The 16223-nt window shown below is 36.2% G+C and overlaps 1 protein-coding gene across 9 annotated transcripts in view; it reads right to left on the bottom strand.

The window, feature by feature from the left end:
- EVI5 (ecotropic viral integration site 5) overlaps nucleotides 1-16223 on the bottom strand; it is a 241607-nt gene that overhangs the window by 35748 nt on the left and 189636 nt on the right. For all 9 annotated transcript variants that reach the window (XM_087447490.1, XM_087447458.1, XM_087447460.1 and 6 more), the window contains one exon: nucleotides 12034-12129. In XM_087447490.1, coding sequence (XP_087303616.1) covers nucleotides 12034-12129 — 96 coding nt within the window. The remainder of the gene's footprint in view (nucleotides 1-12033; nucleotides 12130-16223) is intronic.

Below are 16223 nucleotides of genomic sequence, written 5' to 3'. Positions count from 1 at the left end.
TGATGCACCGCTTGTCAGGTCATGCTGTGGTGGGGTCCCATATAAAGTGGAGGAAGATGGGCACGGATGTTAGCTCAGGGCCAGTCTTCCTCAGGAAAAAGGGGAGGATTGGCATGGATGTTAGCTCAGGGCTGATCTTCCTCACACACACACAAAAAAATCCAGAACTGCTATTAAGAATCTGATAACTTGCAATGATACCGATTTTTTCCCCTATTCTCCATTTTATGGATGTGTTTAGAAGTACTGGCATGATAATGAAAGGAGAAAGTAAGAGTTAGATGAAGAGTAGGGATAATCAGCTTTTGAATAAATGAAAGAAATTCTGAATACATGAGTAAGTTCACTGGATTTTAAAACTGTAGCTTATTTTGTTTGCCCATATCAAGTTGAATGGAATCTTCAAGCACATACTATCAGTATCACTCTAAATGTTGACAAATATATTTAATACTGTAATCACGCTAAAATCTTATCGGTATCATACAAATTACTGGTTTTAGGCATTTATATCTTATTTTCCTCATATCTAAGATCTAAGAGTATGCTATTAGACGGTCTCCTCGTGGGAATATTGAAACAAAGAAAAATCTCTTCCATCCTTATTGAATTAAATCCACTTAAGAACTCCCATAAGTAACTATAAAACCTGTCACCATAGGCTTTATAGTTAGCTCCATTTCCTTTAAAAAATGCTTATCATCATCTGTCTTTATTTCTTATAACCCAAGTAGTATTTGACATCCAGTTTCCCTTGAAGTGGTTTCTTATGACTTATGCTTCCAATCTAACTGTCATAGACTAATTGTTGGGACCACTTATTAAGCAATTTACAGATTAGTACTAATAAACATTGTTTCACTCTCATATATTTGAAAAATCTAGCTATACTCATTTGATGTAAAAAGTACTATTAGAAACTTGCCACCTAGTGCTGGAAAACACAGAAGTGCTCAAACACTACTGGAGCCAGCTTAAAAGAGTTGCCACTGGTCAAATTCAGGACAGTTTGAACACCAAGAGAACTGACTGAATCTGTGAGCGCATAGTAGTGCGTTAGGACTTCTGAGAGATTCTAACAAGTATAAGGATGAATAAGACACAATCTTTGCCATCAAGGAATTCACAGTTTAGCTTGCCCCTGAGCATCAAGAAGAGTATAAAAATCATTAATTAAAATAAACGAAATTAAGTGCTGTGTTATCTCCCATTTCTAAACTATTAAGTACTCATTATCAGTACCAACCATGTAGTCTTTATCAAATTAACTGTTCTACTTTTCCCCATCAGATTGTAAATCCCTTGAGAGTAAGACTACACTGTACTTCCCATAGTGTCTGGCACAAAATCAGAAAAAAATCCCATCTGACTCAGTTTAATATCCGAGTCTGACTTTTATAATTCTACCTGGTTCTGTTCCTTGGCCAACGTGATAGTATCTCTTGAGGATATTTATCTGGTCTTTTAATTCTGAGTACCAGATTCAAATCCCTACTTTCAGATTGTCTAATTCCTTTCCTTGCCTTTTTATTTAAAATTTTTATTTTCTAGGTGATTTCATTATCTCCTCTTACCCTCTCCTACCAGACCTATCATTTTTGTCATGCTCTCATGATTCAACTCCAGTTCCTTAATGAAATTACCATCATTAGAAACACATATTTTCATCAATGAATTTAAAAATTGAACAGGATACATAAATATATAAAATTGGGTAAAATACTTCTTTTTATGAATATAACAAAATTGGAAAGTGGTCTCAAAGTCTTGAATAAAAGTAAGGTATTCTGTGTGGGATTATTATAGTTTTTTTCTGAATGTGGTATATTATATATTCTTTTCAGGAGCAAAGAATGAACGGAAAGATATATAGCCCTGGAGATTAAAAAAAGTTAATCTAGAAACAATTGCTGGAAGTTTGGTCACCAGTAAATAACAAACTCTTGCAGCAGAATGTATTGAATAGCTGAGCTAATTTATGTCTTTGGGTAAGCTTGTATTTCTTAAATAACAGGTATACGTGAAATTGGATTGATAATTTTTATCTAGTTCTATGTTTCTGGGAATGTCAAATTTGGCTAGAAAATCTCAGTTGCCTCTGTTTTCAGAAAATCATCTAATATTTAAAAGTTAAGATTTTAGTAGCACGCACTAGAAACTGAAGCAGAATCTGAAGGGTCAAGTCAGACCAATTCCCCAGTCTCAGATGGAACAGGAGTCCAGAACCTGATGCTAAAAGGACAGTAAAGAAGAATACCAGGTGAGAGCAGATTTCTACTAACTAGACATTGGGTTCTCATCTAAGAGAATTAACTTTCATTCAATTAAACACTTACAGAACTCATACTATATCTAACATGTGACAGTTAAATGGGTCAGCAGGATTGTGGTAGGGCAGTGGGATGGAGTAGATCAGAAGCCAGAATGCCTGGGCAGTAGTTCCGTCTGTCACTAACTAGCTGTGTAACTTTGGGTAAGTCCCTTAATTCTTGGGCCCTCAGCTTCCTCATTTATCAAATGAAAAACTAGATAAACTTTAAGAACATATCTGGCTTAAAAAAAAATATGAATCTGAAATCTCAGCTTTAAGTCTTTTACATAGTGATATTATTCTAGATATAAAATATTATACATTGCACAATAATTTCTTTAATCTTATGATTTCAAAGGATAAAGTGCTTATCCAAGATAAAATGGAACATGTACGAGGAACAGAAGTAATAACGCTCATTTAAAGAAGTCATTAAGAATGAATTTTTCATCCATAGATGGAGGTTGTAAGATTAAGACCAGTGCTAAACATTTAAGAGCCTTAAAGTAATTTTCATAGGAGCACAAATATGATCTCTCATTATCTACACTGGGACCTTTTGGGCAGCAAAGAAAACACCTGCAATGAGGCTTGTGTGAGCTCCTGCATGGTACTTGACATTGCTCTAACTAGAGAAAGAACAAATTTAAGGGAATAACTTCTTTTATTAAGAAGCTGCCACACTGGGAAACCTAGCACTTTTTACTGTAAAACATACATGAAAGTTTATAACTCCATATATTGAAATTTTTCTTAAATAGTAATTCCAAAATTAAAATTCAATTATCAGCAGCCATCAATAAAAATAGAAAACACTATGTTTGATTTTTTTTTTAATAATTTTATTTTTTATTTTTTTCCCCCCAAAGCCCGAGTAGATAGTTGTATGTCGTAGCTGCACATCCTTCTAGTTGCTGTACGTGGGACGCGGCCTCAGCATGGCCGGAGAAGCAGTGCGTTGGTGTGCGCCCGGGATCCGAACCCGGGCCGCCAGCAGCGGAGCAAGCGTACTTAACCACTAAGCCACGAGGCCGGCCCTGTGTTTGATTTTTATTTCTGCCCCTAGAAGTAAACTGTTGCTATCAATGCAGTTTGTAAGATGTCAATTCTATTTTACGTTACCACTCTGTAAATTAGATAATATACTTGGAGCTTTTCAAGATTTACAAGGAAATAAAGACTGGTAGAAACAGTCAGTATAAAATAAGCAGCCAGTTAAAAAAACAAAAACAGTATCATTCAGTTAGAAATAAAGAGGAAAAAAAGCTGCCAATAACTACAGAGCCAAATGACTAAGTTCTTTTTTACCTTTAATATTCTGATTTAATGCCTAGATGAAGAGCAATGTTGAATGAGTCTTTAAAAAGCTTCTTTTAAAAAAATTCAAGTTCAAATGATTTCATTAACTACTTTTAAACTGAAGAATATAAAGGCAAGGGAAAAAAAAGACACGAACAGTACAAAAGGGTAGTCTGTCATCTGATTCTTAAAGTTCCTTATTTCAAAAATTCTCGTTTAATAACAAAATGAGCATGCATATTAAGCATATTAAGAATGTTTGGAACATTAAAAATACTTTTTGGTAGATATTTAATTAAATCCCTAGCTCATGTATACATACACAAAGTTAACAGAATTTAAAAACTTAAGGAGTACTCACATATAAACTTTTTCTAAGCCAAACTTCAGTGAGGGCTTTGTTTAGATCTCCTTTTATTTATTCAAACTCCTAATTTTGTACTTGGCTGGTAGAAATAAAAGAAGATTCTTATGACATATGATGACTTAAAAAACTCCTCCCCAACAAAGGAGACAGGGTAACAGAAGACCTTCTGGGTACTGGAAACCAGCACAATGGCTACCCTTAGAAAGAAAGCTGGTTTCACCTACCTGGGTTGTCTGTTGCTTATAGCATCTTATAATAGCTCTTTTTTTTTTTTTTTTTTTTGCCAGCCTTGTCCTGAAATAGCTTACATTTCTCTAATTTCTTTAGGAAGGGGGTCTTAGTAATTGTTCAGTGACAGACCATTCCTCTTCTCAAGTTCTTTCATAAATTATCCATCATTCTCTGATAAATGGTAAAAAATGCTGAAGAAATCTTTCTTAATAAATGCATTCTTCAGAAGGATCAGGAAAGTTTAAAATCTAATTAAAATAACTATGTTGAAATGCCCCCTTCTTGAAAGCCTCCTTTCTGGAGGCTCCTGTGTCTCCACACTCGCCAGTTTTCCTCCTATCCTACCGGTGGTTTTGGTCTCCTTTGCAGGCTCTCTTGACCTTAAAGGTCAGGAGTGCCCCAAACTTGCTCCTGGACACCCTTCTCTTTATCTGTGAATGCCATTTATATGCCAGTGACTACTGAAACTATTTTTAGCCCTGACCTCTTCTTAGAACCTCATACTCACATATCCATTGCTACCTGATAATTTTCATTTTAATGTTTAACAGGAATCTCAACCTTAACATAAACAAAACAGAGCTCTTGATCTACTACTACCCTGCCCCAGCCTCAGTAAATGGTGCCAACCATTCACTCAATTGTCAAGCCAAAAATCTCTGGAGTCACTGACTGCTTTCCCTTATATTGCTCATACAATCCATCAGCAAGTTCTCTACCTCTAAAACACATCTCTAATACATCCACGTTGCTAACATTTCTATTTCTCCCATCCTTCTAAGCCACCTTTGCTCTTACCTGGACTATTTTAATAGCCTCCATTTCCCTGTTTCCTTTCTTGCTCGCCTACAATCAATTCACCATACAGCAGGCAGGGCAAATCAGATCACATCACTCTTTGCTTAATTTTCCACTAAACCAAGAAAAAACCCAAACTATTTATCCTGGCTCACAAAGCACTGTATTGGATTTGACCCCATCTACTTCTCTAATCTTATATCATTTTTACCCCGTCCTCTACTACACTCTAGCCACATTAGTATGGTTCCTCAAAAAGTCCCTTCATTTTCTTCTAAGGTCTTTCTGCCAGTTGTTTCTCCTGCCCGGAATGTTCTTTCCGCTAATTTTCACACATCAGGAAGCTTCTTAGCATTCCTATCACAGCTTACATGTTACTTTATCAGCACAGCCTTTTGCAATAATTTATTCATTAGAGACATTTTCATGGAGTACCTATTATAAGCTAACACTGTTCTAGATGCTGGAGGGAAGGTTCTCAATCTTATTAGTAATTAGGGAAATACACATTAAAACCACGATGAGAAACCTCTTCACAGCCAAAGAATGACGAAAACTAAAGACTGACAATCCCACATGTTGATGAGGATGAGAACAACAACTGTCTTCACTGCTCACGGGAGTGTAAACTGGCATAACCACTTGCAGCAATGTTCTTAATAGACCAAACTGGAAATAATTCAAATGTTCACCAAGAGCATAGATAAATTAATTGTCATATATTTATACAAAGGGAAATTATATAGCATTGGGAATGAATAACCTACAGCTACATTTAAAAATAACATAGTTAAATGTTACAATTTTGAGCACGAAAAGCAAGACAGAAGAATATATACTATAATAAGCCATTTATATAAAATTAAAAAACTTAAACATTGTATTAGAAGTCAAGATCATGGTACTCTTTGAGGAGGAGGGAGTGAGTAGTGGCTGGGAGAGGGTATGAATCGGGCTCTGGGGTCTATTTCTTGGACCTGGCTGGTAGTTACATGGGTGTGATCACTGTGATAATTTATTGAGCTGTAAACTTGCTACCTGGGTACTTTTCTATATGTTATAGTTCTATACAAAAGTTTTTAAAGAGTTTCTGTTCTTTTTTTTTTTTTGGTGAGAAAGATCGGCCCTGAGCTAACATCTGCCAATCCTCCTCTTTTTGCTGAGGAAGACTGGCCCTCGGCTAACATGCATGCCCATCTTCCTCCACTTTATATGGGATGCCGCCACAGCATGGCTCGACAAACGGTGCGATGGTGCGTGCCCAGGATCTGAACCGGCGAACCCTGGGCCGCTGCAGCAGAGTGCACTCACTTAACCGCTTGCACCACCCAGCCGGCCCCAAGAGTTTCTCTTCTTTACATTGTTCAATTCTTATGATTGTGAACCCATTCTATTATAGAATGTTAAGAATAATAGCTGGTGAACTAATACTAGAAGGTCTCCTTTATGAAAAAGCAACGAGGAAATTATTGTTTGGTCTTAGTATCAGGAATAGTTGTGGCTCTTCTAACCAACTGGTCTGTTTTTATCAAATAGACATTCTGAAATGTTTCAAGTGACCAGGTTTCCCATTTTGTGTTGAGTGCTGAAAATCTTAGAGTCAACTTTGAGGCCCATTTATGAGGAATACATAGAAACTTCTGTGGTATGCATTTTTGTATTGGTCTTAATTATGACTCCATACTATATTCCTACAGTCTTCTTTCCTTTTTCTCACAAAATTGTAGTTTGCTATCTTGTATCATTTACAAACTTGCTTCATTATATCTGGAACAAGGCAGAATATTAATGAATAGAAATGCTTCAAAGGCTTTTTTTTTCTTTCTTTTTAAAAATATATAGTTTGTTTTGATTTTATTTCATTTTAGTTTAATGCATTGCAGTCTGACTGAAGGTCCTGATCCTGAATTCCAGCTTCTGCCACTTACTGGTTATGTGACTTTGGATAAGTTATTTAGCCCTTCTGAGCCTATAAAATGGGAATAATAATAAATTTCACAGGATAATTGTGAAGATTACAATAATTATCCAAAGGATTTACACCTGATTTAGCAACTGCCACATAGAAAACATAATAAAAAAAGGGAAAATTTGCTCTACATAGAAAATTTACTAAGCAAATGGAACTAGAATTATTTTTGTGAGATTTTAAGGACATAAAGCACATTAAAACAATTTTATTAAGACATCAGAAAAATTCAGCAAAGCTCTTTAATGGGGAAATATTTAATTTTTAGTATAAGTGAACTATCTTTAGTCTGGAATGAATTTACCTATTCCTAGAACATCCACCAGAACACACCACCATCAAGAACAAGTGAAAACATAATCTGTATTCCAAAAACATTTTCAAATCAGCTATTTAGTATGTATTTTCCCATGAAACAATAATGTAAATGGTAGCAAGGCTCCAAAGGACCCAGAGAAGGCTAGTCAACTGGTAATTTGGCTGAACCACAGGATTATAACTTCTCAGTATGTCTATACCTAAATGAGTCCTAAGTACATTTCCCTTGACTTTTTTTGTGTGTGTGTGCAGAAGATCAGCCCTGAGCTAACATCCAATGCCAATCCTCCTCTTTTTGCTGAGGAAGATTGGCCCTGGGCTAACATCTGTGCCCATCTTCCTCTACTTTATATGGGACGCCGCCACAGCGTGGCTTGATAAGCGGTGCGTCAGATGGGCGCCTGGGATCTCAACGTGCGAACCCTGGGCTGCCACAGTGGAGCGCACGCACCTAACCACTGTGCCACCAGGCCGGCCCCTCCTTTGACTTCTAAATGAGAATAACTTTCTACCTTCTTCTATCTCCCTTTCTTGGCATTTAGAAAATATTCTGCCTTTACTGGTCAGCAGCTGTAAGAAGACAGACCTATGTTGCAAAAGTAGATGGCTTATTCATTCCCGGAACCTACAATTTTTGTTTTATGTCTCTGACTTAAATGTTCCTGATGCCCAATCTGTCTGACAAATTTCTTCTCATTTTTCAAAACCCAGTCTAGATGCTGTTACCATCTTATCCCTGTTATGTCTCAAAGGAGTCTATATAGCATATGGCCGTGAAGTGCGTGGATGGGCTACACGTCGTATAGTCTGGACTAACATCCTACCTCTATCACTGACTAGTGTACGACCATGGTGAGTTATTTAATACCTCAGAACCTCAGTTTTATTACATGTAAAACATGAATAATAATGATGCTACCTACTTCATAGCCCTGATGTGAAGATTAAGAGATAATGGAAGTATAACGGTACAGTGCCCGGCACAGAGCGACTGTTAAATGAATGGCAACTACTATAATGTTACACTTTTCATTATGTGTTGCAATTTGTTTATTTGTAGGTCTATCTCCATTGTTAGACTGTGAGCCCCCTGAGGCTATGGATTGTGCTGCAGTCTTCTTTATCTTCAGTTCTAAACCCAGCGTCCAGTATATAGTAGGTGCTGTGATGACAGATGGGTGGGAGGGTAGGTGGAGGGGAAGAAGGGATAAGGAAAGCACTTGAATGGAGACCCTGGTTCTTTTCTGTGTAAGCCATGAGAACAGGATGTAGAGATAGGGGAGGATTTAACCACAGCCCTTGCCAGGTCTGAGGCAGCAAGGGTTTCCACGGTGGCTTCTATGAAGGTCTTACTTAGCAGGGTGTAAAGAGGCTCCAAATTTAAAAATTTCTAAGGGAGGTAGATAAAACCAGGAGCAAAATTACTTAGGTGGTGAGGGCAGGAACTGCAGGGCTTGGGAGTCAGAGCAGGCACTTGAATGATGACAGTAAGCTGCTACAGGAAGTGAAGATAAATCTGCAATGAAGATAAATTTGCAATGCTAATAGGGAGAGACAGAGAGCTCTTGAGGCCAGGTCAACTGCAGAGCTCACTTACTGGATGCACGCAAATTCACGTGTCAGGGAGGAACAACATCGTTAAAATATTGTCATTAATTGCCGTTCTTCAGATTTTAAATATTGACGACATGTTTTCTAATCTAAAGTCTCTGTAAGTAGCACAGAAAAAACAGACCAAACTGGATTCAATCCTGGCACAATCATTTACTACTGTGTAACTCTGGGCAAATTACTTAATCACTGTGAGTCTGTTTCCGGATCCATTCAACTGAGAATACCACCATCGTGTGGGATTATTACGAAGGTTGGTAATAATAAATATGAAGTGTCTGACACAATGCTTGGCCAACAGAGGATACTCAATAAATAATAACTATTATTTTATAAATCAACAGTATATTCAGCCATTCATAAAAAATAACCTGCTTAATCTTCTACTACTTCCTATAGCCAACTATGCTAAGTGGTCATAGTTGTTATAACATGTACAACATTGCTGTATCTTCAGGAAGATGAATCGCAAAGTCTGTCTCAACATTTCCTTCAACATTTACAGAAGTAAAAAAGCAGCTAACGAAGTGACTATTAACAGTCACATGAACAAATACAATATTAATATTTGAAAGTTAATGTTTATGCTGAAAGCCAAAGATTCTGGCAAATTCTAGCATCCAGGCAAAAGTTAAATTGGAGAGATTAGACTGACTTCAGTTATGTTTCTTTTTCACTGTGAAGTGCTTTATCACAAGAATGAAAAATCCCTAGAATAAAAGGGTGACACGTTATTTAACTATCTTAAGAAGCTGCTCCAATGGGCCGGCCCCGTGGCTTAGCGGTTAAGTGCGCTCACTCCGCTGCTGGCAGCCCGGGTTCGGATCCCGGGTGCGCACCGATGCACCGCTTCTCCGGCCATGCTGAGGCCGAATCCCACATACAGCAACTAGAAGGATGTGCAGCTATGACATACAACTATCTACTGGGGCTTTGGGGGAAAAAATAAATAAATAGAAGTTAAAAAAAAAAAAAGAAGCTGCTCCAATAAATGGTAATTTTCATAGTAAGTCTACTACAACTATTATCTTGGTTTAAACTTTTAATTGTTTTCACTTATTCTTTCTTTAGTCATAAAACTTTGAAACAGGTGAAGGTATTAAAATCTGCTCAGAAAACATAATGAAAAGGAAATCTCCAACTGAAGAAGTCACCTGCCTCTCAGGGTCATCCCTTGCAAGTACTTCCAGCATTTGATTAGAAATGCCAGTAACAGATTTTTCAGTTTCTCATCTTTACACCTACTGTTAAGATTACAGAACATTTTAAAATGGCATATTGGGTAAAGAAGAGCAGCATGGTTATAGAGTTTCACATCATCTAGTAAATTTAATCTCTTCTTCGCTTTGAATAGTCACCATAAGCTGCTTCTAGTCAATCTACCCTTATTTCCCACAACTTGGTCACATTAATTCTTAATCTCCTCTAAACTCCCAATCCCATACTCACTCTCACCTCTGTGTTCCTGTGTGGTCCCCAGCTGTACTGTACTCACTCTCTTGAACCCAGAACTCTGGTTTACTCTGAATCACACAATTAGCACCTCATCACCAACTGTTCTAGTTTTCATTTGCACATTCTAGCTCTTTATTTTAATAGCAGAAAATTCTACCCTATTAATTTTGTTTTCATGTTTGTAAAAGATAAAACGATTCCTTTCACGGGCCACATATAAAAACTGACATTAAAGTTAAACCTCACGTGAACTATTTTCTGCCAGTCCTGATGAGAATATCATTATTTTGAGTTAAGGTACATTACAGGCAGAATTAATGTTTGTTAACTGATTTTTAGACTAGTCTTAGAAATAAAGTCAGTCCATATACAATTTTCTTAATTCAGCAACATCAAAGTTTCCTTATCTTCCTTAAATGGGAGATTGCTTTATTTTAGTCAAAATTTCCTTTAAGAAAAACTTTTGAACACAAGGAATTATTCCCAGGGTTCTCAAAAGAATAAAGATTTCTAGGAAGTGCTTATCTGTAACTTGTTCTTTCATACATGGCTACTAGAGCAGAACAGATTAAAAAAAATGCACACACATACGTAAACATTGTACATGATCCTGAATCCCTCAAATGTGATATTGGCTGAAAATCAGTATATACAGGAATGATCCCCAAAATTTCAGGACAAATTAAATTAAACCACATCTAAGATTTATCATTTTGGTTACTGTTTTGTTTCTTCATTCAGAATTTACTTAGATTGACTATCCAGGAGGTATTACCCAAAACACTTAGTCTTTAACCGAAGGGTGTAATACCAGGAAAGGGTAATGTCCAAAGTTTTCCTTTGAGGTTTAAATTAATTTAGTGGCCAAACTAAGTTTATTTCTTAACAAATGAGGTTTGTTACCTGTTGAAATCTCATCACTGTGAATAAACATTATTGTACAAATAATTCAAGATAAGAAACATGCTTTTCCATTCATGTTTAGCTAGATATTTATCATTAGAAAATAATAAAGGAGAAGGAAATTGACCTACAGCCACATTAACAAAAAGTATCTCTCTTATCTAAATTATCATTAGTTTAAATAATTTAAATAACTTAGTATAGTACCTAGTAAAACTGTCCAAAAATTTCACGAGTTGAATCTCACAGATTCAAGGTAGTGCCAGTTTAAAAAGCGTTCAGATACTAAGAAATCTGTTAACTGATGTTAGGCAAGTATCCTTTTTTGCAATCTCAGTAATACTACCACCATGAAGGGAAAAAAGAAGACAAGAGCAAAAAGACTTCCCTCTATCCACAACGGTAAATACCACAAATCTATTCTACAGAAGTATAAAGAAAATTTTAGTTTAACTGAAGTAATTTGACACCTAGACAAACTATCAAAGGTTTTCAGCTCACAATAAAAAAACAGAATACTTGTCATGCAAATATTAATTGATCATTTTAGATCATGATTAAAGAGATTTAAGGAAAATTAATCCTCAATATTGGAACAAAAAAAATCTTGTTAAAAAGAAGACAATCTTCCAAAACACTATTATTAATTATAATCAAGGATTCACAGAAAACATTTATCACGAAAGAGTCAGTCATACCCAGTAATGAAGTGTTGTTACAATACAGAGGAAGGAAGAAAGAAATATGTGAAGATCAAAATTTATCACTTACCTCATGATTCAGCTCTGCTATCTGATCTTTCAGTTCCCTAATATACTGGTTAGAATCAGACTTGTTAAGTTGTCCTTGAAGCTTTCCTTCTTCTTTCTGTTTTGTGACAATACAACAAAGCCAAAAAAAAAAAGAGACAATTTTCACAGCATGTACTCAAATACTTGAAAATATAGGACAGCATAAGGGCATATCCTTTAATTGGCTAAATTCTGAACAAAGCTGTCCTCAAACTATTTCAGAAAAATAATTCACAGTAAACTATACCAAATATTTCTAAACAATGCTTAATAGACGTTATTTACCATAAATACAACTTACAAAATGTACCTTTTGAGAGACCCTTAGAAATCAATACATAATTGAATGGGTCTACCAGTGAAAAAGTTACTCTAGAATTTCAAAGCCATTTATTTAGTTATCTTGAGGGCAAATGATTTTCTATCCATTATCATAAGAGATTCAGTACTTAGTTGAGAAGGTAGTGAGCCTCCCGCAGCTACAGTGGGAATCTGCTTTTGCTTGGGGCACAGAATAGAAGGGGAAAAAAGAAAAGGTTCTCCAAACCACTCTTAAAGGGGGAGGACAGCTCTGAATTGCTTCTGTTTAATTAGCTCAGGAATATGTGCTGTGAGTCCTAGATATAACTGAATAAAAGATGCTCCAATCCTAAGGGCTAGTTCCAGAACTCTGTTGGGATCATTTTCCAGGGATACAGAATGGGAAGGGGAGGAGCTGCCTTTTTCTTATACCACCTGAAAACAAATGTGAACTTTTAAGATGATGGGCTTAACAGAGAGTGAAAACAGGTTTTTGACATCTCCAGATTATCTGTAATTAGGAAGCCATGTGCTGATGCTGAAAATTTTAAGAAGCTCTGATTCAGAGACTTCTGCTGAAACTAATGAATAACTCCTGATACCAGAAAAGTACCAGTTTACTTTTAATAGTCACCAACTACTCAGTTTCCTTCCATGGAGATAACCACTGTTAACAGTTTTTTAGTGTAATCTTTCCATGGTATTTTGTACACATATAATCAAATATACATATATAGACATATTTTTACTCTTATTAGACACCATACACACTGTTCTACACTTATTATCTTTCAAGAACACAACTTGAAGATCAACCAATATCAATAAATATAGAGCAGAAAAACATACATTTTGATTTTAGAGAGCTTTGAAGTTCATGTAAGTTATCTTCATACTATCTGAAGATTTATAGGTTTTTTTTAATTGATGTTTTAATAGTTTTTAACATTGTAAAATTTTAGGTTGTACATTTTTGTTTGTCCATCACCATACATATGTCTCCCTTCACCCCTTGTGCCCACCCCCTACCCCCATTGCCCCTGGTAACCACAATACAGTTTTCTCTGTCCATGTGTTGGTTTATATTCCACAAATGAGTGAGATCATACAGTGTTTGTCTTTCTCTTTCTGGCTTATTTCTCTTAACATAATACCCTCCAGGCCCATCCATGTTGTTGCAAATGGGACGATTTTGTCTTCTTTTATGGCTGAGTGGTATTCCATTGTATATACACACCACATTTTCTTGATCCAATCATCAGTTGAGGGACACTTAGGTTGCTTCCACTTCTTGGCTATAGTGAATAATGCTGCAGTGAACATAGGGGTGCATAAGCCTCTCTGGATTGTTGATTTCAGGTTCGTTGGATAGATTCCCAGTAGTGGGATGGCTGGATCACAGGGTATTTCTATTTTTAATTCTTTGAGGAATGTCCATACCATTTTCCATAGAGGCTGCACCAGTTTGCATTCCCACCAGCTGTGTATGAGGGTTCCTGTTTCTCCACATCCTCTCCAACATTTGTTGTTTTTTGTCTTGGTGATTATAGCCATTCTAATGGGCGTGAGGTGATATCTTAGTGTTGTTTTGATTTGCATTTCCCTGATGATTAGTGATGTTGAACATCTTTTCATGTGCCTGTTGGCCATCTGTATATCTTCTTTGGAGAAGTATCTGTTCATTTCCTCTGCCTATTTTTTGATTGGGTTGTTTGTTTTGTTATTGTTCAGTTGTGTGAGTTCTTTATATATTATGGAGATTAACCCCTTGTCAGATATATGTTTTACAAATGTTTTCTTCCAGCCGGTGGGTTGTCTGTTGATCTTGATTCTGGTTTCGTTTGTCTTGTAGAAGCTCTTTAATCTGGTAAAGTCCCACTTGCTTATTTTTTCTTTAGTTTCCCTAGTCTGGGTAGGCATGTCATCCGAAAAGATTCCTTTATGACCAATGTCAAATAGTGTGTTGCCTATATTTTCTTCTACGAGTTTTATAATTTCAGGTCTCACCTTCAGGTCTTTGATCCATTTTGAGTTAATTTTTGTGAATGGTGACAGCAGATGGTCCACTTTCATTCTTTTGCATGTGGCTGTCCAATTTTCCCAACACCACTTATTAAAGAGACTTTCCTTTCTCCATTGTATGTTCTTAGCTCCTTCATCGAAAATTAGCTGTCCGTGTATGTGTGGTTTTATTTCTGGGCTTTCAATTCTGTTCCCTTGATCTGGGTGTCTGTTTTTGTACCAATACCACGCTGTTTTGATTACTATTGCTTTGCAGTATGTTTTGAAGTCAGGGATTGCGATGCCTCCAGCTTTGCTCTTTTTTCTCAGGAGTGCTTTAGCTATTCAGGGTCTTTTGTTGCCCCATATGAATTTTAGTATTCTTTGTTCTATTTCCGTGAAGAATGTCATTGGGATTCTGATTGGGATTGCATTGAATCTATAGATTGCTTTAGGTGAATATAGACATTTTAACTATGTTTCTTCTTCCAATCCATGCGCATGGGATGTCTTTCCGTTTCTTTATGTCATCGATTTCTTTCAATAATGTCTTGTGGTTTTCATTGTATAGGTCTTTCACCTCCTTGGTAAGATTTATTCCTAGATATTTTATTCTTTTTGATGCAATTGTAAATGCTATTATCTTTTTTGAGCTCTCTTTCTGTTAGTTCGTTATTAGCATACAGAAATGCAACTGATTTTTGTAGATTGATTTTGTACCCTGTGACTTTGCTGTAGTTGTTAATTATTTCTAATAGTCTTCCAATGGATTCTTTAAGGTTTTCTATATAGAAAATCATGTCATCTGCAAATGGTGAGAGTTTCACTTCTTTGTTGCCTATTTGGATTCCTTTTTCTTGCCTAATTGCTCTGGCCAAAACCTCCAGTACTATGTTGAATAGGAGTGGTGAGAGTGGGCAGCCCTGCCTCGTTCCTGTTCTCAGAGGAATGGCTTTCAGTCTTTCTCTGTTGAGTATGATGTTGGTTGTGGGTTTGTCATAAATAGCCTTTATTATGTTGAGGTACTTTCCTTCTATTCCCATTTTGTTGAGAGTTTTTATTATAAATGGATGTTGTGTCTTGTCAAATGCTTTCTCTGCGTCTATTGAGACAACCATGTGGTTTTTATTCTTTGTTTTGTTGATGTGGTGTATCACGTTGATTGATTTGCAGATGTTGAACCATCCCTGCATCCCTGGTATAAATCCCACTTGATCATGGTGTATGATCTTTTTATTGTATTGCTGTATTCGGTTTGCCAATATTTTGTTGAGGATTTCTGCATCTATGTTCATCAGCAATATTGGCCTGTAATTTTCCTTCTTTGTATTGTTTTTGTCTGGCTTTGGTATCAGGGTGATGTTGGCCTCATAGAATGATTTAGGAAGTGTTCCATCTTCCTCTATTTTTTGGAATAGTTTGAGAAGGATGGGTATTAAATCTTCTTTGAATGTTTGGTAAAATTCACTGGAGAAGCCATCTGGTCCTGGACTTTTATTTTTTGGGAGGTTTTTGATTACTATTTCAATCTCTTTACTTGTGATTGGTCTATTCAGATTCTCCATTTCTTCTTGGTTCAGTTTTGGGAGGTTGTATGAGTCTAAGAATTTATCCATTTCTTCTAGATTGTCCAATTTGTTGGCATATAATTCTTATAGTTTTCTCTTATAATCCTTTGTATTTCCGTGGTATCTGTTGTAATTTCTCCTCTTTCATTTCTATTTTATTTACTTGAGTCTCTTTTTTTCTTAGTAAGTCTGGCTAAGGGTTTGTCAGTTTTGTTTATCTTCTCAAAGAACTCTTTGTTTCATTAATCCTTTCTACTGTTTTTTTGGTCTCAATTTCATTTATTTCTGCTCTGATTTTTAT

The sequence above is a fragment of the Ceratotherium simum genome, chromosome 2, assembly GCF_057802395.1.
Source record: "Ceratotherium simum simum isolate JZ-2026a chromosome 2, ASM5780239v1, whole genome shotgun sequence".
NCBI classification, from domain to species: domain Eukaryota; kingdom Metazoa; phylum Chordata; class Mammalia; order Perissodactyla; family Rhinocerotidae; genus Ceratotherium; species Ceratotherium simum.
This window is presented reverse-complemented; position numbering and strand designations above follow the sequence as displayed.